The following is a 26,944-nucleotide window of genomic DNA, read 5'->3' on the forward strand; positions in this document are numbered from 1 at the left end:
AATGAGGAGACTGGACTACGTCACGCGTTTAAAATTCTCTACATGTACTAAAGAAGTTACTCATTCCACAAATATTTATTGAGTTCTTTACCATGTGCCAGACACTGACCCTGGACCCTAAGTATATACAGTAGTGAATTCTGACGGCAGGAGGGCTGGACAATCAACCATTACACAGGTGACCACACAGTGTATCCGTCGGTGATAAATACCATGAGGAAAAACACGGAGGGGGATTAGGAGACCGTGGGGGACTGCAGTCACACTGACCGAGCCAGGAGGCGCTGGGTACAGACCACGATGAGACACCTGCACGAAAGAACATTGGGAAACAGGGAACAACAGAAGCCTGAGCAGAAGTAAGACTGATGTGTTGCCGGGGGTAAGAAACAGACGAGGCTGAGGCCAGAGCCGGGCAGGAGGAAGTTCAGGGGGAGCCTAAACACACTGCAGAGGCTGTAGCTTTTAAGTGCAAGAGGAAGTTACCGTGCGGCTTTGAGGACAGAAGTGACAGATGAACAGTGAACACACATTTTTAAAAGGTCACTGGCAGCTGTGAGAACAGACCGTAGGGAAGGCTGCTGGGCCCTCCAAGCGAGGGACGATGGCAGCTGAGGGACGCGGCTGGCGAACAAAGAAGTGGTCAGAGGGGTGGGTTTGTTTTGAAAGCAGAAGCAGGATTTAGTGAGTTTTGTGTGTCTGAGGAGCCTCTGTCTAGGACACGCGAGAACACATTTGCTGTCAGTCCTGGCAGAGCTGGACGGCTGTGCCCGTGCCTAGACCTTCGGGGGTCCGTAAGGGCCTGGAGCCGTTCGGCTCTGAAGCTTAAGGCCCTTCCTGTGCAATGGGCACCTGAGCCCAGGTCGCTTGAGGGGCTGGGCAAGGGGGAGAGGTCTGGCCTGAAGAGGCACTGCAGCTGTGACGCCTCAGGATGAGGGGTCATTTGTCCTCGAGGCTCTTGCTCCATGTGACCATGTCATTCTCCAGGTCGCCCATCGAACTCCAAAGTTCCTTGCGCACAGAGAAGTACAGCCCCGTGTCCACCGCAAACAGGAGTCCCATCACCAGGCAGAAGGCAATCTGGAGCCACGGTAGAGAGACCGGTGCGATGGATGGAAAGGCCGGGTCTGCTGGAAGAGGCAGAGGACACATGACAGCTGTGAAGGCAGAAACGTGGGGCCCACCGCCGGGCCCCGGAGATCCCTCCGAGGACCCGGTGGGGAGCAGGCAGGTCCGAGTCTGCAGGGCACCTCTCTCCGCTGCATCTCCCTGAGCCAAGCACTGGGCCCGCTCCCCCAGGGCCCACCCGGCACTCGTCGGGGAGCAGGGACTGTGACGCAAGTCAGGGGTTCAGGACGCCCTCCCAGGGGTGGGCCGCTTCCCCTCACTCCGGGATGCTTTTCAGCTGAAGACAGTCAAGACCCTGCCGGCTCACAGGAAACTCTTGTCTGTCCCTTACAGAATGTAAATTAGGGGCCTTGGCCCTGATCAGCGCTATCACCAGAAATAACGTCTGATGGCCCGTCTGGGGGGCAGGAAAACTGCCAGGTACTGAATCTCTTCATCCCGCTAACAGTCACCTCCTCTCACGAGCCCCAGGTCTCTTACCTCGCCCTTCGCTCACCGCGGCGTCTCTCCCTCATCACCCCTTTCTGTCCCTGCACCTCTCCTGGCTCGTCTGTGAGGTTCCCAGATACACATATGTAACTAAATTGGCTCAATTTCTCATTGACCTGTCTCGTGTCAATTTAAGGATTAGACCAGGTGAAAAGGTCAAGGACATTTTCCTTCCTCCCCCACGAGGTGACAGAGGAAACGGTTTTGTGGGCATGGAGGTTTGGTAAACGCCTTATGCCACTGAGTCGAAACGTTTTCTTCACAACAGCACCTCCTGGACCTTCGTGTCATCAGGACTGTAAAAGCCGTGCGAGGTGCTCCGTGGCTGGGACCCGGCCTTCGGGGATGGAGAGCTCGGGAACCCACAGACCACATCAACAGCAGCTCTCTCACCAGCTCCCGTGCCCAGGGCTGGGTGTGGCTCGCTAACTAGCCCCAGCCAAGCAGCAGTGGCTGGCGGCGCCCCCTGAAGAGGCGCGTCTGGGTGTTACGATGCTCTGCTTCCCAACAGCAGACTCTGTACCTGGGAGACTGTTGGGCCACGTGGTTGCCCTGAGCCCGGAGCGGAGCCTCGGCTGAGAGGGACTTGTGGGGGGCACCCTCGGGCCTCGGGGTCCTACAGACAGGGGGACACAGGACACAGCGGAGTGGTTTGAATGGAGGGGAAAGGGGGTGGATGTCCTGCTAGATGAACCTGAGAGGATGGGAAGGTGGCTTTTGTCCCTCGAGAGTTCAAACTACAAATGAATGACACCATTTCTGTGCTCCCTTAGCCGTGGGGCTGGAACAGAACCGCAGGGCCACCCAGCACACAGGTTGGGCCAGGACCCCGTGGGTTCCCCTTGAAGCCCACCCTACCCATCCGTCCAGGCCTGAAGCTCCTTGAACAGCCCTGGCCCCCACCTTGAATGTCGATGCGCACAGGGTGGGACTCGTGCCTGTTCCGCCCCATGAATCCGGAGCAGTGGTACTTGCCGCCGTGGCTGACGTTAGCGTGTGGGATGAAGAAGCTGGAATTGGCGGGGGAGTACCACTTGGCTATGCCGTCCTGGAAGAACGAGATCTTGAACAGGGGCTGGCTCTTCCAACTGTGGCACCTCAGCACGAGGGGGTCGCCCTCCCGCAGCAGCAGGCGCGGGGTCTGCAGCAGCAGCCAGTCTGGAGGACACGGAAGGGAAGGGAAGATGCTGACGCCGGGTGCCTGGGGCTGCAGTGCTCACGGAGGTGAGAGGGTTTCGGGTGGGGAACGAAAGATGCTTCCTGGCAGATAGATGAGTGTCCCTGTGAGTCTTCAGAGGTTTCAGATACAAAGAGTAGGAGCCCGCTCCCCGGGGGGAGACGGGGGTGAGGCAGGAGGAATGAAACCCACTGCACTGCAGTAGGGAAATTAGCACATTTCAGCAGCAGCAGAAGTCACAGAACAGGACCTGAAACCCTTCTCTTTCTGTGGACACAGCATTTATGGTCTGCGGATGACTAACTCAATGGCAACATTTGACCAAGTTTTCGGAAGTGAGGAAGCGACCAGCAGAGCCCTAAGAAAGCCTCACCCACCCTGAATGGAATCTTCCATCCACAAAAGCAGTGAAAGTGTGTGAGTTCAGGATTCAGATGGGACTCTGCACGGGCGGAGCAAGTTCAGATTCGGCTGCCACAGGCTGCCCCCAAACAGCTCCACCCCCAGGCACCCCTCCCTCCTGACAGCAGAGCGATCAGATTCCAGAATGCAGGTACTTTGGAGGACAAGTCTACAAGGAATGTTTCCCCAAAACCCGTCTAGAAACAAATCCCATTGCTCTAATTGCTGTAAAAATAAGTACTATAATTTATTACACCGCGTTTAAATGAAAACATTTAAGAAAACCATATTCTGAATATGAAAGACAGGGTATAGTTTTGTTTTTTATCGATTGATTTTAGAGAGAGACAAACATCGCACTGATTGCTTCTTGTACGTCCCCTGACCAGAGGTGGAACCCACTGCCTTGGTGTATGGGGCGATGCTCTAACCCACCCGCCTGCTGGCCAGGACCAAACAAGGTATAGTTGATAAGACAGTGCAAAACAGAAATCTGAAGTCAGGGTTCTGATTTTGGCTTTTACCATTAACTTCTGGGCTCTGAGACCCCCCCTGGGCTTAATGTCTTTGTACAATGAAGGGGTGAGACCGGGTGGTTTCCCTCTAACCGCCCTTCAGATCCAAATTTTTTTAAATCCTAATTCTTCTGTACTTCTGGGCAAGACAGCAGCGCAGGTAAACGTGGTACGTCTCCTCCCACAACCACATCAAAACTACAACTAAACTGCAGAACAACCATCACTCGGAACTGCCTGAAGCTAAGCTGGACGGAACTCCTACAGCTAAGGGATTAAAGAAGAATCTATTTGGGACTGGTAGGGTCGGTGGGGACACGAGAGTGGCTGGCCCCGCACCCCTGCGTGACAGGTAAAAATCAGGACGGACATCTGGGCTGCTGAGGTGCCTGCCCCGCACTGGGTCCCTTGGCTCAAGGTTCCAGTGCCAGGAAGAGAAGTGCCCATAACTTCTGGCCGTAAAAACCAGCGGGGACTGCGGATGAGACTGAGGTTCCTGGAGTCCCAGGCAGTTCCTCTTAAAGGACCCGCACATGGACTTATTTGGACTCACCCCCTCTGAGCTCCAGCACTGGGGCAGCAGCTTGAAAGGCACCAGACAGACACAGTCAGGAAGGGAAGTGTCCACATCAAGGCAACAGTTACGGGAAAGCCTTCTCCCGGACAGAAGAGCCCTCCCCTGCCCCGCCCCCACAGAGCCAGCTGGCAGGCAGGTGGCCTGAGTCTCCATCGACCTGGCTCACACTGTTTGCCCCACCCTGGTGATGCCCTGAGACCCCACCCCACCCAACTCTGGGGCCCACCCAAGCAGTTCCCAGTGGCTTTTCCATATGAATGGCTTGTCTTGGCTCATGCTTCAGATTTTCCTAAAATCTCTCAAACAAACGACATCTGGCCTGCACCTCTTTCTGAATGGCCCCAGGCCCGGCACTAACCTGAGCACCTCCAAGCCCAGCACAAGGAGCGGATCATCTGCAGACCCCTTTGTAGCCCATGCCCGGCAGCCCTGGACAGAACACAGGTGGGGCCACCTGGGCCTGCACCTCCCAGGGGACCGCGTGGCCAGCGCACGCAGTGGGCAGTTTCAGTCCACGTCAAAGCACCACCACCGGACAGACAACACACGCGGAGGGCAAACTCAGCGGGCACCAGAGCCGGCTGAAGTCCGTCCCGTTCTGCGGGTGGGCCGTGCCCAGTCGATGCTCTACTGTGGTCAGTGGTCACACCAACTGGCCTGGGGGTGAATCCCTCCCATCGAAGCACAGACAACAATCAAGTCTCGGCTACAACCAGAGGGTGTTGTGTCCACCCCGTGTGCCTGAGACAGGACAGTAAGAAGCTAGAATTCGTGGGCCAGCGGAAGGAAACAGACAAGACAATCAAACAAGGCCAAAGACCTGGAGTAACTCACAGCAGCAGGCGAACGGCCAGGCCTCATCTCTCCTGACCCCAACCCTCCATAACCCACATGCATCCCGTAGACAGGAATTCTGGTGCGAATCGAGAGAACACACTGGAACAAAGGAGCCGGCTTGGGAAGAAGCCACAGGACTACCCTTTCGGCTCCCTCCTCCCGAGAGCAACAACGCCGCAAGTCTCCGCTCCCCTTAGGAATTTCCCCTCCCAATTTCCCACATTTCCTCAACATAAATTTGCTTCTGAAATCTCAAGGCAAGGTAAGCATTGGGGTTTTACCTGCCACCTTCTCAGACTGCGGCCTCTGATGTGAACAAAAGCACAGTTACAATCCCGTCCCTGCCTCTGCTTTTTGGCTGGGTGGCGACGGGCAGCAGGAGCCCCGACTCGGTCGCCCTCAGGCTCCAAGCCCACACGGCAGGGGGGCAAGTCAAGGGGCGCAAGCACAGCTGTGGTGCCCAGGTTGGGTGTCTGAGGAGGCTGAGCCGCTGGACCCCACGGACACCGACCGCATTAGGCCGCTCCACCAAGCCCAGGAGACGCAGCAGCTCTTCCTGGTACATAGAAAGAAGCTCAGAGAGGCCGCCAGAATGAGGAGACAAAGAAGCATGCCCCAAAATGAAAGAAGAGAAGTCCAGAAAGAGAACTAAATAAAATGAAGACAGACAGTCTAGCAGATGCGGCTCCGTGAACTTAGGGGAAGAGTAGGTGAACCTGGAGAGAACTCCAACAGCACCAAAAAGGACATGGAAACCATGAACAAGAGCCAGTCAGAACTGAAGGGCACACTAACTGAAAGGAAGGACGATTTACAGGGAATCAGCGGTGGAAGGGAGGAAGCTGAGAATCACACCAATGACCTGGGAGATAAGGAAACAAAAACACCCAATCAGAACAGTACAAAGAAAAAGGAATTTCAAAACCGAGGAAGGTAAAAGAAGCCTCTGGAACAACTTCAGGCAAACCAGCATTTACGTCAGGAGGGCGCTGGGAGGAGGAGAGAGGGAGCAGGACGTTGAAAACCTGTTTGAAAAAAATACTGACGGGAAATTTCCCTGCCCTAGTGAAGGAGAGAGGCAAACAAGTGCAGGAAGCACAGACAGCCCCGGGCAAGATGAACCCAGAGAGTCCCAGCCAAGACACATCACGGTTAAAACGCATCAGGGCACACGCCTGGGCTTGCAGACCAATGTTTCTCTCCCTCTCTTTCTCCCTCCCTTCCCCTCTCTGTAGAAATAAAGTCTTCTTTAAAAAGTTATTTCTGGTGATAACTCTTAATTTAAATTCTTGAAGGGAGAGGTAAGAGTTTCCAATGAACTTGCTGGTCTCAGCTGCCTGCAGCGCAAAATAACTCACGTGCAAAGTAGCGCACCTTGGGGAGGGCCGTTCCGAATCCCCACGTCAACACCTACTCCCTTTTCAATGGAGTGTCATCAACACAAAGTGACCACCACCAGGATCTCTCTGAGACCAGAACCTTAAGAGACGGAAACTCACCCTGAAGCGGATTGTAACACCGCGGGCTGCCATGCCGCCCTCCTCCGAGGCGCAGCCGGAGGCAACCGCAGCACACGCGTGCTCACATCCCAGACCTGGGGGGGGGGCTTGTGTTTGGGGGGATTTCTCTGCAGGTTCTACTACGGTGGACACTCAGGGGTACACTTAAGCCTGAGTCAGATCAGGTGACTCCCTTAAGTAGAACCATCTAACAAACCCTCATCATGTACAGAAATCAAAGATAACGTACGTTACTGCAACAATCCGCAAGCCCACCCCCACTTCCGACCTCATCCTCCCCTGGCCTCCTGCGCCCTCAGCAGACAAACTTCCTCGGGCGTGCCCAGAGCACCCCACCTGACGGCCTGTGCCACCCGTGGCCTCCGACCTCTGCCCCAGGGTTGAGCGCAGTGCCGGGAGGGTGGGAAGGTCTCCTTCTGCCTCCCTCACCCCCGGTGGCCTCGTGTGGCCTTGCCACCTTCTTGCTTAATCAGGACTGAGGCCAAACAACCTCAGAGTCCCGAGGCACCCCACATGGAAGCAAAGGCGGGGGCTGGGGGTGGGAAGGGAAATGACTGGGCAGAAAGGCCTCGGCAGCTCACGGCCATGCCCCCCAGGGACCGGCCACCCCCGCCCCTCGGCCCCCGCGGCCCTGTCAGCAGATCTCAGGTCCCGGTCCCCCGGACCCTCCCGGGGCTCCTCCGCTGACCAGAAGTGACGTTCAGGTGCGCAGGGTCGCTGAGGCTGGTCTGGTCAGTCTGGCACCTGTAGTTCCCAGTGTCGTTCATGGTGGCCTTAAAGCTGAAGTGGGGCTGGACCTGGGTCGGGATGGGGGTCCCGTCACGAGACCACTGGGTGGGGCCGTCCCCGGGGCCGTGGGGCCCCTGGCAGTGCAGAGTCACGCTGTCCCCCCGGAGCACGTTGAACCAGGGGGGCTCCAGGCGCACCACGGCCTTCGGGAGACCTGCTGAGGGGCGGAGTGCAGACAGGGAGGGGGTAACTGACCTTGGAGGGGCCGCGGACGGCAAAGGCGCTCCCAGGGGCACCCGGGGGCCAGAGCCCATCACAGACCCCACGACGGACCCGTGTGCTGCCTGCAGCCCAGTCCCTTCACTTCTCTGGGTCTTTGCTGGATCCAGTACAAATGTTCCCACAAATCAAAACCCAGGCTCCCCCCAACGCGGGGAACAGCCTGGGCTGAGCCCAAGCCCGGTTCTTGGTGGGACAGGCAACAGCCACAAATGCAAGGAGTCGCGGGCAGACTCACCAGCTCCCCCATCTGCAGCAGCTGTGGATGAGAAGAGCGTGAGTGAGTGCAGGGGAGGGGAAGCTGTCATTGTGTGACAAGATGTCACTGTGTGTGGCTGCGGGGCGGGGGAGGGGTGTGCGTTCCAGCTCCTTCCTCCCCCGGGACCCCTCTCAGAGCCTGTTCCCCTCCATCTCCTGTAACGCGCTCCCTGCTCCAGCCCTCATGTCGTCCCTGCAGAGTGAGTGGGTGTTTGGTAGGGACCAGCGAGCGGGCTGGGACGCAGGGCTCTCGCCCTCCTTTCCACCTGGGGCCGGCTCCCAGGGCCCTGCCCCTCACCACCCGAACCCCAGGGGCTGAAACCGCCCTCCCCGGGGAGACTGTCACTCACCCAGCAGCAGCAAAGCCCACGCTGTCCACAGGCGAAGCAGCCACGGGCTGCCGGGATGCACACGCCGAAGCATGCTGGTCTCCCAAGTCCACCCAGGACCCAGCCGGAGTCCAGCGGTGTTGCGGAGGTGAACTGGGGGAAGAGGAAGGAAACCGTTTCCCCCACCCGCCGTCACAGCTTTCAACAGTCACCAGACTGTTTCTGCTCACGAATCAGCAGTAACAACTCAAACCAGGAGCTGAGTCTGCTGGTTTGCAGACTCCGGTGTGTGCTGGTGAAGGCCCTGGGGCCAGGGCGGGGGTGGGGGGTGGGCGTGCTGGTGAGGGGCTGGGGAATGTCCGGGAAGCGGAGCTGGGCCCTCGGCGTGGGGTTTTGGATCTGTGCCTCCCCAGACACCCCTGCACACCTCTGGGGGGCACACAGACAGCTCTCAATGAGCGTGATGCAGACGCGATAAAGAAACCCGTTTATATGTGCTGCCAATAAGAATCTACTACGTTAAACAACCACAGCCCAATGGAGTAGTCATCTGTGGGAAGGACTCAGCCCCAGAAAATCTGTAATACACCACTGTTCTTCCTTCACCTGGACTTCACACCTGGTTCCTCCCAACCCTGCAGACACGAAAGGAAGTTTTCAAGTTCAAGAATAACTGTTAAGAAAGACGTCACTTCCAAGGCTGTGGATCCTGTGCAGGTGGTTGAGCAGCGTGGTACTGGGTTAAAGCTCAGACAGGGGGGATATGAAAGCAAGAATAGACAAATGGAACTACATCAAACTTAAAACTTCTGCACGTCAGTCAACAGAGGGCACAATAACCTATGGATGGGAGAAAACATTTGCAAATCATTATCTGATAGGAGCTTAATATCCATAATGTATAAAGAATTTCTACAAATCAACAACAATAAAAACAAAAAAACCCTGACTTTAAACGGACACACCCACGCCTTTCCCTTCCCCTTTTTCCTCCCCCACCAGCTGCATCTCCTAAACTCTGAGGGACCCCACAGCTCGTCCCCGCCCACCAGGCCCCTCACTTCCCACCCTCCAGTGAATGACAGCAGCCACGCCCTCACTTGCAGCGTTTCTAGAGCGTGGAGCCGCCCTGCCTGCTCTCCCTGCTGCAGCTTCCTCCAATCTGGGTTCTGCCTTATTTCACTGTCTCCAGCTTTAATACACGTTCTCTCGAAATAAAAATAAATAAATAAGTAAAAGACTGGAGTAGACATTTCTCCAAATCAGATACATAAACAGCCAACAAGCACAGGAAAAGATGCTCGACATCAATGATTGTTAGAGTCATGCAAATCAAAGCCACAAGGTATCACCTCGCACCCGGTAGAATGGCCACAAAGCAGAGAGAAAATAACGAGCTCTGGGGAAGCTGTGCAGAAACTGCAACACTTGTGCCCGCTCGTGGGAACTAAAACGCCGCGACCGTGACGGAAATCGGTAGGTGGGTGCTTCGCAGAATTAAAGATAGAACTACGGCATGACCCAGCAATGTTGCTTCTGGGTATTTATCTGAAAGAATTCCAAGCAAGATCTCAAAGAGATGTTTGCACAGCCATGTTTACTGAAGCATTTTCCATAATAAACCAACAGCTGGGAGTGACTCAAATGTGTATTCAGCCTTAAAAAACAAAGTCCTGCCATGTGCTACAACACACACTGATCCTTCGGGAAGTATCCAGAGCCGGCCCAACTCACAGAAACAGAAAGTGGCGGTGGTGGCTGGGGGGAGGGGCGGGGCGCTGGGGCTGTTTCGCTGAGTGGACACAGAGTTTCAGTTTTGAAAGATGAAGTTCCGGAGACCCGCTGCACAGCAGGCTGAGCACCGCTGACTGCCCTTTGAAAAATGGTTGGCAGTGAGTTATGTGTTGTGTGGGTTTTTTTTTAAAGCACAGTTTCCTTAAAAAAAAAAAAAGTCAGACTATGGGATTTTAGACAAGGTACTTGGCTCTCAAACTTTGGTTTTCTCATCTGTAAAATGGACACTGTCTGCTACCAACTAAATGGTACTTAATTAAAAGTAGCTTTTGCTTTTAGGAGCGCTGACGAAGGTTGTTCGGAAACCTTGGAATGTTTCTGGACGTGTGACTCTTCCTTCCCCATATGACCGCAGCTCTATGATCTCATGTTTTTCTCTCAGTCAGAGCTCTTCCTGGAACTTTCAAGAACCTCGAAGTCCCCAGCCCAAACGCCCTCCTTCCTCCCCAGGCTTCCTTGCAGGCAGAAGTGTGGACACAAAGTTTCGTTATTGGTTTGCAGCCTGGCCTCCCTCACACATACCACGGGACTCTCTAACTCGCAGACTTGCCTTATCCCAGCTTTCTTTCCAACGTCTTTTCCGATTACCCCATTAGCATACCCGGAATTGTTCATTTCACATGATCGCAACTGCTCTTAACAGCTGTTCTTATTACTCATCCTACGAAAGTGTTACCACTGGACATCGGTAGTACCACCAAAATACTCTCCAGCCACTCCCAGTCCCCCGGGAAGCAGGGAACGGAATGCAGGCACCTTGTTTCAGAACCAGAATTTAGGATAAACCAGTAGGTTTCTTCTTTGCATCAAAGAAAAGAAGCAAGTTAAGCATCACATCTGGTGACAGCTGATTCAAGCTGCTTACACTGGAATTGAAGGGCAGAATATTCATTTATAGAATCACAGGAATAGAATGCTGGAATCCAAACCCTTCATTTTTATCCGGTGAAACCAGGGCCCGGCCCTGGGCTGTGAGTGGGCCCAGGACACACATCTCTTAAGTGCTGAGGTTGGGGTCCTCGCTTCTCCACCCCCCCCCCTGCACTTCCCACTCAGGACCTCCGGGTTACCAGGTCCACCTGTCCGATTGTCTCAGTTATTCGTCTTTCCATGATTCAAGAGTAAGATCGCCGGACTGGAAGCTTCTCAAGGCTAGGGACCCCAACAGATGCACGACACTTATTTTTGCTGAACTGAATAAATGGGCATGGGAAGGCAAGAATATCTGATCTGAGGGGCCTCAATTACTGACTCTTTTTTGTAGTAGTTGTCAGACAGAAGGCTTGGTGTCCACTTCTCTAAAATGACAGCTGGCAGGGAAACATTTCCCTAGAGTTTAGGTGTTTCCTATTTTCTTTCATTAAAAGTTGGGATGAGAAAGTCCATATGAGCTGCATCTGCACCAATTTACATGAGTCAGAACGTTCGTCCCTGAACTTGGACACCGTTGAGTACAGTCAACATGATGTTTAGGTAGAAACCCCTCAGCGTAACTGGCACTAAGAAGCTCTGTGAACCTCACAAAACAATGTTGCACCGACTGACTGATTTTTGTTAACTAGTATCTGTTCGTTGCTTTCCACTCCGGGTAAAGTTAAGCAGGGCAGCTCACAGTGTGCTGCTGCGTTGGCAGCAGACTGGAGGTTCTGGGGTTTAAAGGGCAGGTTTAAAATTGTGTTCAGGAACGAGTATCAAGTGTTCACAGTCAGGGAATTCTTCCAAATAAATCATCAAGAGCACTTGTTGACTTCCGGCCACGATGGAGGCATAGGTAGAAACGCTTTGCCTCCTCCCCAAACCAAAAGAAGGACAACAACCAATTAAAAGAAGAAGAAGAAGAAAGCCCTGGCTGGTGTGGCCCAGTGGAGCGCTGCCCTGGGGACCGGAGGGCCGCCGGCTCGATTCCCAGTCAGGGCGCCTACCTGGGCTGCTGGCCAGGTCCCGTCACAGGACCAGCGAGAGGCAACCACACGCTGAGAAGCAATCACGCACTGTTTCTCTCCTTCTCTCTCTCCCCTCTCTAAAATGAATCTTTAAACAATGACAACCAGAACCAGAAAATGGAATTGTACGGAACTGTGTGGAAGTGGTGGGAACATTCATCCAGACCAGACCAGTAGGAGGGCTGGGGCGGCGGGGGGGCAGATGTGCAGCGAGGACCGGGAGGCTGAGGCGGCCGCTGCTAGAGCGGGCAGCCCCACATCTGCATTCCAATAAGCCTGGGGAGAGAAAACTGGGGGGCAAGAACTAGGGGGCAAGACAGACCAAGCAACCCAAGGCTCCAGAACCTCCGACTGCAAAAACCTGGTGGGGGGGGGGGTTGCGGGGGCAGGAGAAACTGCCAGCCTCACGGGAGATTCACTGGAGAGACCCACAGGGTCCTAGAGAACAGAGCAAGCAGCACTGTTCCCTCCCGGGCCACATTCAGCACCACAACGCTGCGACGTGGGTTGTCCTGCCCTGGCTAATACCTAAGGGCCAGACAAAGAAATCTGGCCCGAATGAAAGAACGGATCTAAGCTCCAAAAATGGAACTAAGCGAGGAAGAGACAGCCAACCTATCAGATGCCGAGTTCAGAACACTGGTGATCAGATGCTCACAGAAATGGTTGAGTACAGACACAAAATAGAGAAAGAAGGCTATGCAAAGTGAAATAAAGGAAAATATACAGGGAACCAAAAGTGAATGGAAGGAAACCAGGACCCAAATCAATGATTTGCAACAGGAGGAAGAAAGAAACATTCAACTAGAATAGAAGGAAGTAACAAGAATTTTTTTAAAATGAGGAGAGCTAAGGAGCCCCCAGGACAACTTTAAACGATCCAACATTCTAACCATAGCGGTGCCAGAAGCAGAAAAGGAAGAACAAAAAATTGAAAACTTATTTGTAAACGTAATGAAGGAGAACTTCCCCAATCTGGCAAAAGAAATAGACTTCCAGGAAGCTCAGAGAGTCCAAACAAGTTGGACCCAAGGAAGCACGCACCAAAGCACATCATAATTACATTAGCCAAGATTAAAGAGAAGGAGAGAATCTTAAAAGCAGCAAGAGGAAAGGAGACAGTTACCTACAAGGGAGTTTCCATGAGTGTGTCAGCTGATTTCTCAAAAGAGACCTTGCAGGCAAGAAGGGGCTGGAAGGAAGTATTTGAAGTCATGAAAGACAAGGACCTACATCCAACATGACTCTATGCAGGAAAGCTATCATTCAGAATGGGAAGGCAGATAAAGTGCTTCCCAGACAAGGTCAAGTTAAAGGAGTTCATCCTCACCAAGCCCTTATTACATGAAATGTTAAAGGGACTTATTTAAGAAAAAGAAGACCAACACTATGAACAGTAAAATAAGAACAAACTCACAACCACCAACAACTGAACCTAAAAACAAAAACAAACTAATCAAACAACTAGAACAGGAACAGAATCACAGAAATGGAGGCCACATGGAGGGTTATGAGCAAGGAGGGAGAGGGGGGAAGGTACAGGGAATAAGAAGCATAACCAGTAGGTACAAAATAGACAGGGGGAGGGTAAAAATAGTGTAGGAAATGGAGAAGCTGAAGAAATTACATGTACGACCCATGGACATGAATAAGGGGGAGGGACGCTATTGGGAAAGGGGATGCAGGGCAGAGGGGAATAAAGGGGAGAAAATTGGGCCAACTGTAATAGCATAGTCAGTAAAATATATATATTTTTATAAAGAGCACTTGGAAGTCTGAGAGCTGGTTTACAGATAAAGGGAGAATTTTTTGGTGAATAACAAAGGCAACGCCCACTGCTGTTGGCCCACTGCAGGCTGACTTCCCGCGCTCACCCGGCCACCCCAACAGACGGCTGGGAGAAGAGAAGACCTCCTCCTGGTGAACCTGATAGGAGTGATTTGGGCCAAGTACACCTGTAGAGCAACAACTCTGCCCTGCGGAGGACGGTGAAGGCTGGAGTCACACAGCCGGACCCCACGGGGGTTACACAGGAGACAGATAACCTCAAGCTTCAGCTGAACGAGGCTGTAACTTGTGCAGCAGACACATGTATCAGTAGACAGCCTGGGAAGGGAACGGTCCGTGCCCGCAGCATCTCCCTAAGTTTGCCAAACGTCCGTGAGCTGCATCTCACCAGCCCCATAAAACAAACGCGGAGCCCATGTCCAGGGCTCATGGTCTCTCCATCAGAGGACAATGTCCCATCCGGCCCCCGCTTTTCCTTAAACTGTCTGTGTTGTGTCTTTTCTCCATCTCCCGTCGACCCCACTCAGGAACCCCCACTCCGCGCTGGTCGCGGCACAGCTCGACAGAAATGTAACATGAACCACACGAGAAAACTGCAATTTTCCAGTAGCCACCTTTAAACAGTACAAAATAAAGTCAAACAACGAGTCGTCCCACCCCTGAAGGGGACAGTCTCTCTAGCACAGAGGAAGCTACAAGTGTATCCGCTGTACATTAGTTTTCGGACACAGCGAGGTGCAACACAGGAAAACCGAGGGGACGTGGCGACACCGCGGTAGGCGACACTGCGAGCACAGAGCAGACGCCTTCCCTGCCCGGCCCTCGCCCACTCACCTCCCGCGGGTCCCGCCATCGCCCGAGGAGGACGCTTGGAATCCGCGCGGACGTCCCGGGGGCGGCGGAGAGCAGCGGGCGGCGCCGTCGCGGTCGGAGGTCTGGCTTCCCAACCGCCTGCAGTTTCACTTCCTGCCGCCGGGGGGCGTCCTTCCCGGCTCCGAGTCGCGGTCCCCGCGGGCCCGGAGGTCCGGAGCGCGGCCACCGCCGCCCGGTGTCGCCTAGAAAGCGCAGGACCACGTCCACTCGTGTCCTCACACGCACAAAACCTCGGGGCAAATGCCGGGTCGGGGACTTGCCGGGAGGCAGGGCCAGCGGGCGGGCGTCCCACCCGTCGCCCGGGTCCCCGGGCCGCACCCCCTCCGCCGCCGCCGCAGGGCCGGGAACGGGCCGTTTGCTCTGGGAGGGTCCGCGCCGCTGGGAGGCGAAGCACTAACACGGTGACGTGGTGACTTGCCGGTTTCCCGGAATCCACTCGTGTTCCAGGTCTGCGCGACCGAGCGCCACAAACTCGGAGGCTTAAGCGGCAGAAACGGCTCGTCCCGCGGGCTCGGGGGCCACAGTCCGAGCCGAGCCTCCCCGGCCCCGCGGGAGGTTCTGTCTCCGCCTCCGCGGGGAAAAGCCAAAACGCAAAAAGCGAGCTTCCCTGACCGGGAATCGAACCCGGGCCGCGGCGGTGAGAGCGCCGAATCCTAACCACTAGACCACCAGGGAGCGGCTGTAGGGAAGTGGCGCCCAACCGCTCCTTCTGCGCGCGGAGCCTCGGGGACGCGGACACGGCGCCGCCCGGGGCCCTGCACGCGCACGCGCCCCCGGGCCTCCGCCGGCCTGCGCGCCCCCGGGCCACCCTCGCAGGCAGTCACCGCTCTGCAAGGCACCTCCAGAGAGGAAACCACACAAATGGCCGAGGTTGTTGCGCGTACCTGCCACTTGGCCAACGGCCGCGGGACTGAAACCACAGGCTTAGGGGACCTCTAGGGTCCTTGCACGCGGAAAGCTTTTCTTTTGTGGCGTTTTCCACGCGGGCGGAACGCCATGCCGGGGTTTGGAATGGGCCCAGGACCCCAAGCACAACGTCATTCTGGAGCCCCGCAAAAGGGCCACCCGTTGCGCTGGCCGGGAATCGAACTCAGGTCCACTACTTGGAAGGCAGCTACTGCACGGCCCGCGCCGCGCCGCCGCCGGTTTCCCTGGCTACGCGGCCGCGACTCCGGCCGCCCAACCCTCCCGACTCCTCGCTCCTCCGCGCGCCCGAAGCTGCGCCCTTCCCTGGGCGGCGCGGACCACCGACCCCGCGCCCCACGCGCGCCCGGCCCACACAGCGGCCTCAGTGCGCCAGCCCGATCGCCTTTCCGCGGCGCCCTCGGCCCCCTGGCTGCTCCAGGTCCCTCGGTTCCGCGCCGGGGCCGCCCCGCGTCCCCAGGGCCCGGGTTGCCACGGGCCACCTCCGCCGGTGCCACCGCCCGCAGCGACAGGGCGCTCGTCCGGCCTCCCGCCTGCCCGGAGCCCATTCCTCCGGCCACTTCGGGCGGCCTGGCGCTGCGGGGCAAGACGTCGCCCGGCTGCGGCGACGGAGTGCCCTGCGGGGAAGAAGGGAAAGTCGGGGGCAGAGGACCGGGGAGAAGGACCCGGACCGGCGAGGAGCTGGACGGAGGGCGGGGCCCACGACCAAAAGGTCGACGTCGCCTCCCCGTCGGGGAATCGAACCCCGGTCTCCCGCGTGACAGGCGGGGATACTCACCACTATACTAACGAGGACAGCCGCGCCAACTCTTGACACCCGCCCTTCTGTCCCCGCCGCGTGCACCCGACCTGGACGCGCCGCTGGACGTGGGCGCGTGCCCCCCCCCCGCCCACGGAACCCCCCGGCCCTCCCACGAGACTGCGGCCAGCCCGACCCGAACAAGCCCCCGCCCCCGTCCCGACATGAGTGGCGCTGAAAACAGTGCGCCTGCCTCTGGCCTGCAAGGCGGACGGCAGCGGTGCTCGCGGCGGGTCCCATGAAGGTGAGCGAGGAGCACCCAGCGCACGGTCAGGACGGCCGAGACCGCTAAGGCGCTGCGTTCCGGTTCGAGTCCCACTCCTGACCCACTCCTGACAAGCGCCCAAAATATTTGCACGCGCCCGGGGCTGGACACCACCCCTCGCAGCCCTTCTCTGCCTCACACTCGCTCCCAGGCTGGGACCTGCAAACTCCGGCCTCTGCGCCCTCAGCTGCGGCCTGGCGCGGCAGCAAAGCCCAACGGGTGCCCCGTCCGTCGGCCGCAGGGCTCCTCTGAGCCCGCACCGTGCCCCCGTCTCCCGGCCGACCCACCGCAGCGGGGCTGCGGCCCAGGCCGTCGGCCGGTGCGGGGCAGTGAGGTTCGCACACCTTCGGTCTGTCTCCTGGTCTGTACGCTCCGTGCGCTGTCCCGCCTCCAGCGTCTCCTTCCGATCTCCGCCGGCTCGCTCTGCCCGGTTTCCCCCACGCAAGGCCCTAACCGGGCAGGGAACACGAAAGCCCAAGAGAGTTTGGGTCGCGCCTGGGAGTCGCTGAAAGGAACGTGGGCCCTCGGCTGCTCACCCCACACATCGCCTGCCCAGCTCGGAGTCCGGGCGCGGGCCAGCCTCGGTGCGGCTCCCGGCCTCCTCCGGCGACGCCGACAGTCGCGGTGGCCCTGGACGGCCGCGAGTCCTCTTCCGTCCTCTTGTCCTTCCACTCCGCTCTCCCCGCGGTAGGATGTCTCCGTGCCACGTCCCTGGACGCGCCTGCAGACTCTGTTTCGGGTCCTTCGTCTGCCTCCTGCTCCAATGGAACCGGTGCCACGGCCTTGCGCGGGACTGGGCCGCGCTGGGCCCACGGGGGGCTATGCAGCATGGGTGGTTCAGTGGTAGAATTCTCGCCTGCCACGCGGGAGGCCCGGGTTCGATTCCCGGCCCATGCAGCCTACCTGACGTTTTGGTCCTGCGGCCAGACACCGACTCCAAGGCCACGCCCTCCGGCCCTCTCGGGTGACTCGTGTCACTATAGGGAGCGAACGCCACCTCGCACGACACACTGACTCTCCACCTTTTACCCTTTCCTGGCTCCCTGGCTCCCCGCAAACCCACACTCCCCGGATGGCACCCTCTTGTCGCGGTCGCCACCCCCAACGTGGACACTCTTGGCAGCCGCAGACAGAGCCTCTGCCTCGTGGGCCACGAGGTCCACGCCGCATGCGCCAGAAAGGACGGCGCCGGGGGTGCAGCTCTGGCCGGGAGTCCGCGGGTCACCCGCCTGCCTGTCTGCGGGGCGTCCCCCAACGCCCACGGGCCTCCCCGGACGCGGTGCGCGGGCTCCTCCTCACACTCCGCCCGAGGGGCGCCACGGTCCCGCCACCCGCGCCCATCCCCACCCGAGCGCAGACCCCGCGGCCTCCGGGGCCAGCGAGCGGCCCAGGTTTGGACGCGGCGCGGCGGCCGAGGCAGGGCAGAGAAAACACTCCGGAGTTTGGGAAAAAGCAGAGCTTCCCTGACCGGGAATCGAACCCGGGCCGCGGCGGTGAGAGCGCCGAATCCTAACCACTAGACCACCAGGGAGCGGTGGCTGGCGCGTCTGCCGCGTGTCCTCTACACGTAGGACCAGAGGGCCGCCGACAGCGTCTCCACAGCCGGCCTGTGCCTCTGCCAAGTCCCGCCGCCCAGGGCCGCGTCCGCCCGCCTGTGCGGCTCGCGGCAAGCGGAATACACCACATGCGGAAAAACAGACACGCAGACGTGTGGCCCAGCATCGTGAGCCCAGAAATAAATCCAAGTGTTAACGAGCAAATAATTTTAATAAAGGAGCCAAAAATAGACAATGGAGAAGAGAAAGCGTCTTCAAAAATAGTCCTGGGAAACCCGGAAAGCCACAATCAAAAGGACAAAGCTAGACCACTGTTTGTCCCCATGCACAAAAATTAACTCAAAATGGACCAAAGTCCTAAATACAAGACCTGAAACAATAAATAACATAGAAGAAAACATAGGTACGAAACTGATTGACTTTGGTTTTAGAGAGGATTTTATAAGTTTGACCCCAAAGGAAAGGGAAGGAAAGGCAAAAATAAATGAATAGAACTGTATGAAACTGAAAAGCTCCTGCATAGCAAAACAAGAAGGCAACCAACCAAATAGGAGATGATATTTGCAACCAACAGGTCTGACAAGGGGTTAATATCCAAAACGTATAAAGAACTCACACAACTCAACACCAAACACACAATCCAGTTAAAAAATGGGTAGAGGACCTGAGCAGACACTTCTTTCAAGAAGACTCGCAAATGGCCAACAGTTATATGAACAAGATGCTCAGCTTTACTAGCTTTTAGGGAAACACAAATCAAAAGTACAATGAGATGCCATCACACATCTGTTAGAATGGCCATTATCAACAAGACAAGTAATGACAAGTGTTGGAGAGGTTGTGGAGATGGGAAAAAATAAAAACAAAAACAAAAACAAAAACAAAAACAAAAAACCCACCTCATTTACTGCTGGTAGGAGTCTAAACTGGTACAGCCACTATGGAAAACAGTGTGGAGGCTCCTCAAAAAAGTAATAATAGAGCTAGCTATACCATGTGATGCAGCAACCCCTCTTCTGGTAGGTACCCCCAAATTTAGAAAACATTCATTCACAAAAAATATATACAACCCTATGTTCATTGTGGAATTATTCATGGTGGCCAAGGCTTGGAAGCAACAGAAGCATCCCTCCATAGATGCCTGGATAAAGGAGATGAGGTACATATACATACGATGGAATACCCTACTCAGCTATAACAGGAGATGAAATACTGGCAGTTGTGACATGGATGGATCTTAAGAATATCTTGCTAAGCGAAATAAGCCAGACAAAACGTTAAGAACCATATGATATCATTCATATGTGGGATTTAAAACTGAAAGCAACAAATGAACAAATAAGACAAACAAAATCTTACAGGCGCAGACAACAGTATGGTGGTCACCAGAAAGAGGGTGAGGGTAAAAAAGGGTAAAGGGAGTCGAATACATGCTGATGGAAATAGATTTGACCTTGGAATATATAGATGAAATATATAGATGATGTATCACAGAATGGTACACTTGCAACTTATATAATCTTATTCACCAATGTCACCCCAATCAATCTACATTTTTTTTTAAAAACGTGTGCCTCATTCTCCCACACTCGTACGCAAACGAGAGCCCAGTGCCTAGGGCCCAGCTCTCGCATGAGGATGACGCACGAGGGCCCTGGAGCCCCAAAACATCAGCGCACCACGTTAGCTGGAATCAAAGCCACCGCTGGCAAAGCCCCCTTGCTCACCGCTCGGCCCCCAGCGCTTCGCGGCCCGTTCGCCTGAGAAGGTGGACCCCACTGGGGAAGCGCAGGGAGCTCCAGCCCTGCCTGGATGCTGCGCCCCTTGGCCCCGCAGCCCTGTGATCGCAGCAGCGCCCGCTCACGCCCCAGCCGCCCAGACCCGCGCAGCTGCGCTGGCCCGCTCGCGTCTCCGGAGGGTTCTCGCTGCCCGGCTGCTCTTGGCCCCTGGGCTCCCAGCCGCGGCGGACCCGGAATGCAGCACTAGAGAGGCGGCTCACGTGGGCGAGTTGCTGGACAGGGACAGGCGGCAGAGCCGATTACCAAAAGAAACCCCTGTCTCTCCGTCCGGGAATCGCACCCCGGTCTCCTGGGAGACAGGCGGGGACACTCATCTCTATACTAACGAGGGCGACCAGGGTGGCATTTCACGCCGACGCACCTGGGGACGACCGCTGCCGCCGGCGCCTGCCCCGGATGCCCTGCCGGATGCGGGCTCGCCGCATAATGACCAAGTCCTCCGACAAAGCCGCGGGCGAGCTGGAGCCCGAAACCGACCCCAGACCTGTCCCCGCCCCCACCCCAGCAAGGGTGGCGCCCACAACGCCGAGGGCGCTCTGCCTCTGGCCTCCAACTCGGGGGGCGCGCCAGGACGAGGAGGACCGAGGGAGCGAGCGGGGCCGCCAGGGGTCGCAGGGGGGCGCGCGTCGTATCGCGGCGCAGGGTGGAAGAGAGGCGGTGGGCTCCGGAGCCAGATGGGTCCGCTAGTCCTCACTCCCGTCGGCCGGTGCGCGTCCGGTCCGTGGGGCACCCAGACAGCCGCCTGACCAGAGCCAGGCCGGGTGAGAGCACAGGTGCTCGCGTCTGGTCCCAGCCAGGTGAGCGGGGACGTCTTCGGTTTCGCGGTCAGAGCGGCCCGAGCGGTCCAAGCCGCTGCATTCAAGCCACAGTCTCCCCTGGAGGTGTGGGTTAGAAACCCACTCCTGACAGCTGCCCAACATTTTGCTCAGGGCCACACCCATCGCTTCCCTTCCTCGCCTTCCAGTCGGTCCCCGACTAGCACCCTTGGGGCCCCCGTCCACCTTCCACCCTCGGTTTGCCGCCCACGCGCGCCCTCCCTCCTGCAGCCCAAATGGGCGGGAAACTCAGGTGCCCACGGAACTTAGGGTCGCGCCTGGAGGTCGCTGAAGACACCGTGGGCGCTCACCTGCTCCCGCCACAGGTCGCCTGCCCTGCTAGGGATCCCGGAACGGGTCAGGCTTGGTCAGTTTCCTGGCCTCTTCTGGCGACACCGACAGTCTCCCATCGGCCAAGAAAACCCAGGATGGGCCGGACTGAGTCCACCTGGGTCCCTCTGTAGACTCCGTGCGTCGCGCAGAAGCCCTAAACGCCTGGAGCCTTGGGTAGAGGCGGCCCATCGCCTTCCGCACAATTCGAACAGGTGCAGTCGAGGCCTGTGTCCAATAGGCGGGACTTGAAGGAAGGTGCTATCGGGGCATGGGTGGTTCAGTGGTAGAATTCTCGCCTGCCACGCGGGAGGCCCGGGTTCGATTCCCGGCCCATGCAGCTCGCATCACCATTTTGATCACATACTCGCTTCACCGCTGAGCCAGGACCTCAGACTCGTACGGCCACCGCCCTGACCCCTCGCAGGTGACTCCTGTCACTTCAGGGAGCGAACGCCATCTCGCACAACACAGACTCTCCACCTTTTAGCCCTTTCCTGGCTCCCTGGCTCCCCACAAACTCACACTCCCCAGATGGCACCCTCTTGTCGCGGTCACCACCCCCAACGTGGACACTCTTAGCAGCTGCAGACAGAGCCTCTGCCTCGTGGGTCACGAGGTCCACGCCGCATGCGCCAGAGGCGCAAAATAATGCCACGGCCTCCCCAACACACAGCCACGTGCCCTTCACCCCGCTCAGCAGCCACACTGTTCCCACCCTGGCCGCTGCTCCACCATGAGAACCCCCACCCGCGAACCGCGGACGACCAGCAGCAGCAGCAGCAGCAGCAGCAGCAGCCCCGAGTCTGCCAGGACCCCCAGTCCCTCTGCCACCAACCCCGCAGGCCCAGCCCACCCTACTCCACGCCACCTGCAGCATCACCGCCTCCACCAGCGTCACCAGCTGCCCCCTCTGCTTTGCTCCAAACCCAGTTCCACGGGGGCGCCCTGCCCCCCTTCCTGCACCTCCCTGCAGCTCCAGCCCGCAGCGGGCCCCTGTGCGTGGGGTCATCCAGCCTGGGCCCTCGCTCCTCAGCCTCGGCCGGCCACACTCTCACCCCCGACACGTGGGCAAGGCCGGTAAGGAGCTGCCTATGGTGACAGAGGCGGAGCTTCTGTGCCCACCGTGGGGCTCCTTGGCACCGAGGACACGGCTGTGTGAAAACCCAGGCCTCCAAAGAAAGCAGTGCGTGGACAGACGTCAGACTCTTTGCCCAGCGCGGGGGAGGGAGTTTGGGTGGGGAGGAGAGGAGGCGGGGGAGTCAGGTGGGGGAGCGCCAGCAGCAGGCGGCGGGTGCAGGAGTGCGCAGAGACACGAAGCCTGGCGGACACGCTCTGCTGGCAGGGCAGGTGCAATGGACGGTGCTAGGAGTCAGGTCTCCAGGGTCCTGCGTGGGGCTCTGGTGGGCAGGGGCCCAGGGAGGTGCCCTCATAACATTTTGGGGTAGGTTAGACAGCGTTGGGGGTGCGAGTTGAACAACATGTCCCGAAATCCACGGGTCACCCATCTGCCTCCACCTCCTCCCACCTGCCGGCTTCGGGGTGTTCCGGACGGGCCTCTTCTAGCTCCGCTTTCTGACCTTGGCTGCTGTTCGGTGGTCCAGCTCCTGGGGCGTGGTGTCCAGATTCCTCTCCACACCTCCACCTCCGGGGCACCACATCCCGCAATCCATTCCCACCCCCACCCGGGGACACCCCAAGTCCCTGGGACACCATCACCAGTCCATGGGAGAAGCAGCTGGTCCGGACGTGGCTGCGGGAAAGCCACAGACGCGATGGCTGATGGCAAGCAAGGTACTGCGGGCTCCGCCAGGCGTCCCGACCCGCAGGTGCAGGTGTCCTTTCCCTTCCAACCCACCTTCCGGGACCGCCTTCCGAAGGGGCCGCCTGACCTCTGTGAGGTTTGTCCCGCCGACTCCGTGCTTCTGGAGAGTCGGAGCGCGTGGGGGGCCACGGCGGGGAGACACGCGGCACCGGGGCCCTCGGGTTGGGGCTGCATCCCCAGGTGAGCAAGTACAAAGGCTGGGAGGGGAGGCGGTGGCCCGGCAGTGCCGGGGCCGAGGCTGCGGGGAGACGGAGGGCTTGGCAGGCGTAGGTGCCAGAAGGTGCGGGGCGTCGGTTAAGAGAAGGGTGTGCTCACTCAAGGGCGCTTGTGAAAGGAAGGAGAAAAAAAAAAAAAAAAAAAAGACCTTCCCTGACCGGGAATCGAACCCGGGCCGCGGCGGTGAGAGCGCCGAATCCTAACCACTAGACCACCAGGGATAGACAGAACAAGCCTGTGACTTTCTCCTCTTTGTGCGACCACCACCCCAAGGCCACCCCCCTGGGCTCGTCCTCGGCGGTGGCATCCGCCTTCCCGAGTATAGCCACCCACTGCCCGGTCCCCACTGTCTGGAGACGTCACCCTTTTCCTGCCCGTGGCGCCCTCAAAACACTGCGCGCCCGCTCTTCTCACTCTGGCGGCCGCGGGCCTGGCGCGGCCGCGGAGAAGGCCACCTGCGTGGGGCCCAGCAGCTCGGCAAAAAGTCAAACCTCTGCGTTGGCCGGGAATCGAACCCGGGTCAACTGCTTGGAAGGCAGCTATGCTCACCACTATACCACCAACGCCTACTGCTTAACACCCCCCTGGACGCTCCTCTGTACTTGTGCTGTCGCCGCAGGTGCCCACAAGGTCCCAGCTGTCTCCGCTGTTTCCCTCGCCTGCCCCCAGCCAAGCGCTTTCCTGGTCGTCACGGACGAACGTTCCGGCGCCCCACCCGCACCGAGCCCACGCAGGTGGCCTTCTCCGCGCACCCGACCGCCTCTCCGGGGCGCTCTCGCTGTTCGGCTGCAACTAGTCTCACAGCTCCACGCTGGGCCCTCCCCTGGATCACCGGTCTCCAGTCCCCCTTCCGCGGGGTTGCCACGTGCTTCCGCCTCTGGGTGCCACTGCCCTCGGCAACAGGGCGCTCATCCGCCTCCCGCCAGCCTGGGACTGCGGAGCGTCGGGTCGCTGGGAGCCCATTCCGCCAGCCACTTCGTGCAGGCCTGGAGAAAGGCGCTGCGGTGGCGGGATAGACTCGGCTGGGCTGTGGCAGTGCAGCGCCCTGAAGGAGGAAGGGTGGGGGAAGGGTTTGTTGGGGAACATCTGGCATGAATCGGATCCTGGGCCTCGACGCAGGGCAGAAGGGTGAAAAGAGGGCCCCACGCGGGCAGCCTGCTGGACAGAGGGCGGAGCTTACAACCAGAAGGTCGGGTGGTCTTCCCGTCAGGGAATCGCCCCCGGGTCTCCGGCGTGCCAGGCAGGGATGCTCACCTCTAAACTAACGAGCACCGCCGCGCGGGGGCTGGCGCCTCACCACCCTGTGTGCATTGAAGTCGCGAGCACGTGCACCACGCAATATCGAACCCACCACGTCCTCCGGCGAAGCTGCGGTCGAAGCGGGAGCCAGCCCGAGACCGACCTCGAGCCTGTCGCCGCCCCCACCCCAGCAAGGGAGGCGCGGACAACGCCGAGGGCGCTCTGCCTCTGGCCTCCAACGCGGGGGCCGCGCCAGGAAGGAGACCGAGAGAGCGAGCGGGGCCGCCGGGAGTCGCGGGTGGGCGCGCGTCGGGATGGAAGCGAGGCGGTGGGCACCGGGACAGCCTCCGACCAGAACGACCCGCCGAGAGCGCCGGGTCACAGGCGGCCCAGACAGGCGAACTGGGACCCGGCCGGCGCGGCGTCAGGATGGCCGAGCGGTCTAAGGCGCTGCGTTCAGGTCGCAGTCTCCCCTGGAGGCGTGGGTTCGAATCCCACTCCTGACAGCTGGCTAACCTTTTGCCCGTTCCTCACCCGTCACTACACTGGTCGCAGTCTCTTCCGGCCTCCGGTCCGTTCCTGGCTCGCGCCGCGCGGGTCTCTGCAGCCTCCTGCCTCCACCTTCCACCCTCGGTTCCCCGCCAGGCACGCAAGGGGCTTTGGGTCGCACCTCGGGGTCGCAGAAGGGAACTCGGACGCTCAGCTGCTTCCTCCGCACGAGGCCTAACCGGCGTGGGTTGTGGTGCGGGCCCGGCTAGTTCAGCTTCTGGCCTTGACCCAGGCGGCCCCGGCGGCCGAGAGAGGGCCGGTCCTCTTCCGCCCCCTCGCCCTTCCTGCTCTCGGGCCGGCGCTAGGACCCGCGACGGGCCGGGAACCTGTGTCATAGCTCGTGTCCTCCTGCACAAACGGGAGGCGCCCGCGGACGGCGAACACTAGTGCAGTGAGCGAAGCGGCTTTGCCGCTGCTGCGTGGGTGGCTCAGTGGGAGAATTCTCCCCTGTCACTTGGGAGACCCGGGTTCGATTCCCGGCCCATGCAACCCACTTGGTGTTTTGTCCTGCGGTCACACACCGATTCCCAGGCCACGCCCTCCCACCGCCTGACCCCTCTCGGGTGACTCGTGTCACTGCAGGGAGCGAACGCCACCTCGCACGACACACTGACTCTCCACCTTTTACCCTTTCCTGGCTCCCTGGCTCCCCGCAAACCCACACTCCCCAGATGTCACCCTCTTCTCGCGGTCGCCAACCCCGACGTGGACACTCTTGGCAGCTGCAGACAGAGCCTCTGCCTCGTGGGTCGCGAGGTCCACGCCGCATGCGCCAGAAAGGACGGCGCCGGGGGTGCAGCTCTGGCCAGGAGTCCGCAGGTCGCCGGCCGGCCTCCACCTCCCCCACCCGCCCGTCTGCGGGGCGTCCCCCCCGCGCCCCGGTCTCCCCGGGGTCGGTTTGCACGTGCAGAGGGAGGGAGCGAGGCGGGCCCCGGAGACGGAGGAGGGGACACGCCGGGGGCGGCCCGTTGGCCAGCGAAGCTAAAGGTCTGCACAGGAGGCGGTTGCTGGGTGGGATTGTCCCGGAGCAGAGGGGGAGCCCGGGAAGTCGGCGGGGCCGAGAAAACAAAGCGGACACGCCGGAAACCGCGCAGCTTCCCTGACCGGGAATCGAACCCGGGCCACGGCGGTGAGAGCGCCGAATCCTAACCACTAGACCACCAGGGAGCGGTGAACTCCCGCATCCGCGGCCACTAGTCCAGCTCGTGGAGCCTCCGGGCCGCCGCGCGGCGCTGCCTCCCAAGTCCTACCGGTCTCCTGGTCCCCGACGCGCCCTGGCCTCCTCCTGCCTGCGACACCCTCAGGACACCGCACGCCCCTCGTCCCGCACTCGCACGCCGCCGGGCTCCTGACTCCCGGGTGCTCGGGCCTGCGTCGCAGGTCCCAAGACCCACAGGCACCGGCGCGCGCACAGGACGCGCGGTTCTCCGGATCCCCGGAGAGAGCAGCCCTTCGCGTCGGCCGGGAAGCCAACCCCAGTTGCCACGCCGTCCCCGGCGCCTCCCTCGCCAGGCGGCTCCGCGCTGTCGCCTCCTCCGCCAGCCCCGCCGCCTCTCGGGGGTCTCTGGCTGCCGGACTCGTCCCGGACCCTTGACTCCACGCCGCAACCGACTCGGGATGCACGACAGGGATAAAAGAAAAAAGCCCATCTGGTGAAGCTGCTGGATAGAAAGGGAGACAGCGAGCAAAAGTTTGTGTCACCTCCCCGTCGGGGAATCGAACCCCGGTCTCCCGCGTGACAGGCGGGGATACTCACCACTATACTAACGAGGACGGCCCGGGTCCGCCTCTACTTTCCGCGCACCGGCTGCCGGCGCCTGCGCCTGCCCTGGACCAGCTGTGCGAGCCAGGCTTCCCGCCCGCGCCCGACCTGACACTGAACTGGCCGCGTCCTCCAACAAAGAGCCGGAGAGCGGGAGCCGGAGACTGACCCCCAAACCTGTCCCGACCCCACCCCGACAGGGGTGGCGCTGAAAACTCCAGTCCCTT

The 26,944-nt window shown here is 59.1% G+C and overlaps 1 protein-coding gene and 10 non-coding genes across 20 annotated transcripts; 3 read left to right on the forward strand and 8 right to left on the reverse strand.

Annotated features, from left to right (window-relative positions):
* Positions 1-56: 56 nt before the first annotated feature.
* Positions 57-25,115, reverse strand: LOC119052436 (low affinity immunoglobulin gamma Fc region receptor III-like). 10 transcript variants are annotated; one of them, XM_053659345.1, is made up of 8 exons: positions 15,037-15,290; positions 14,600-14,820; positions 8,262-8,393; positions 7,892-7,912; positions 7,334-7,591; positions 2,521-2,775; positions 2,141-2,233; positions 57-1,130 (listed from the first exon to the last, which is right to left on the reverse strand). In XM_053659345.1, the coding sequence occupies exons 2-8, from the start codon at positions 14,616-14,618 to the stop codon at positions 940-942; spliced, it is 969 nt and encodes a 322-aa protein (XP_053515320.1). In that variant the 5' UTR covers positions 14,619-14,820; positions 15,037-15,290; the 3' UTR covers positions 57-939. The 10 variants fall into 10 exon arrangements, with proteins under 10 accessions (XP_053515320.1, XP_037005669.2, XP_037005656.2 ...); XM_037149774.2 differs by having other exon boundaries at positions 14,957-15,290; XM_037149761.2 differs by lacking the exons at positions 14,600-14,820; positions 15,037-15,290 and adding an exon at positions 24,923-25,115.
* Positions 15,242-15,313, reverse strand: TRNAE-CUC (transfer RNA glutamic acid (anticodon CUC)). The gene has a single exon. It is a non-coding gene; the product is annotated as a tRNA-Glu (tRNA).
* Positions 16,286-16,357, reverse strand: TRNAD-GUC (transfer RNA aspartic acid (anticodon GUC)). Its single transcript has one exon. It is a non-coding gene; the product is annotated as a tRNA-Asp (tRNA).
* Positions 17,453-17,523, forward strand: TRNAG-GCC (transfer RNA glycine (anticodon GCC)). The gene has a single exon. It is a non-coding gene; the product is annotated as a tRNA-Gly (tRNA).
* TRNAE-CUC (transfer RNA glutamic acid (anticodon CUC)) lies at positions 18,086-18,157 on the reverse strand. Its single transcript has one exon. It is a non-coding gene; the product is annotated as a tRNA-Glu (tRNA).
* Positions 21,396-21,466, forward strand: TRNAG-GCC (transfer RNA glycine (anticodon GCC)). Its single transcript has one exon. It is a non-coding gene; the product is annotated as a tRNA-Gly (tRNA).
* On the reverse strand, positions 23,317-23,388 carry TRNAE-CUC (transfer RNA glutamic acid (anticodon CUC)). Its single transcript has one exon. It is a non-coding gene; the product is annotated as a tRNA-Glu (tRNA).
* Positions 23,662-23,733, reverse strand: TRNAG-UCC (transfer RNA glycine (anticodon UCC)). The gene has a single exon. It is a non-coding gene; the product is annotated as a tRNA-Gly (tRNA).
* TRNAL-CAG (transfer RNA leucine (anticodon CAG)) lies at positions 24,830-24,912 on the forward strand. The gene has a single exon. It is a non-coding gene; the product is annotated as a tRNA-Leu (tRNA).
* A 935-nt stretch (positions 25,116-26,050) lies between the features above and the next one.
* TRNAE-CUC (transfer RNA glutamic acid (anticodon CUC)) lies at positions 26,051-26,122 on the reverse strand. The gene has a single exon. It is a non-coding gene; the product is annotated as a tRNA-Glu (tRNA).
* Positions 26,123-26,656: 534 nt separating this feature from the next.
* On the reverse strand, positions 26,657-26,728 carry TRNAD-GUC (transfer RNA aspartic acid (anticodon GUC)). Its single transcript has one exon. It is a non-coding gene; the product is annotated as a tRNA-Asp (tRNA).
* Between the last annotated feature and the right edge of the window lie 216 nt (positions 26,729-26,944).

Source organism: Artibeus jamaicensis, unplaced genomic scaffold (genome assembly GCF_021234435.1).
Source record: "Artibeus jamaicensis isolate MK-2021 breed Jamaican fruit bat unplaced genomic scaffold, CSHL_Jam_final scaffold_625, whole genome shotgun sequence".
Taxonomy (NCBI): Eukaryota; Metazoa; Chordata; class Mammalia; order Chiroptera; family Phyllostomidae; genus Artibeus; species Artibeus jamaicensis.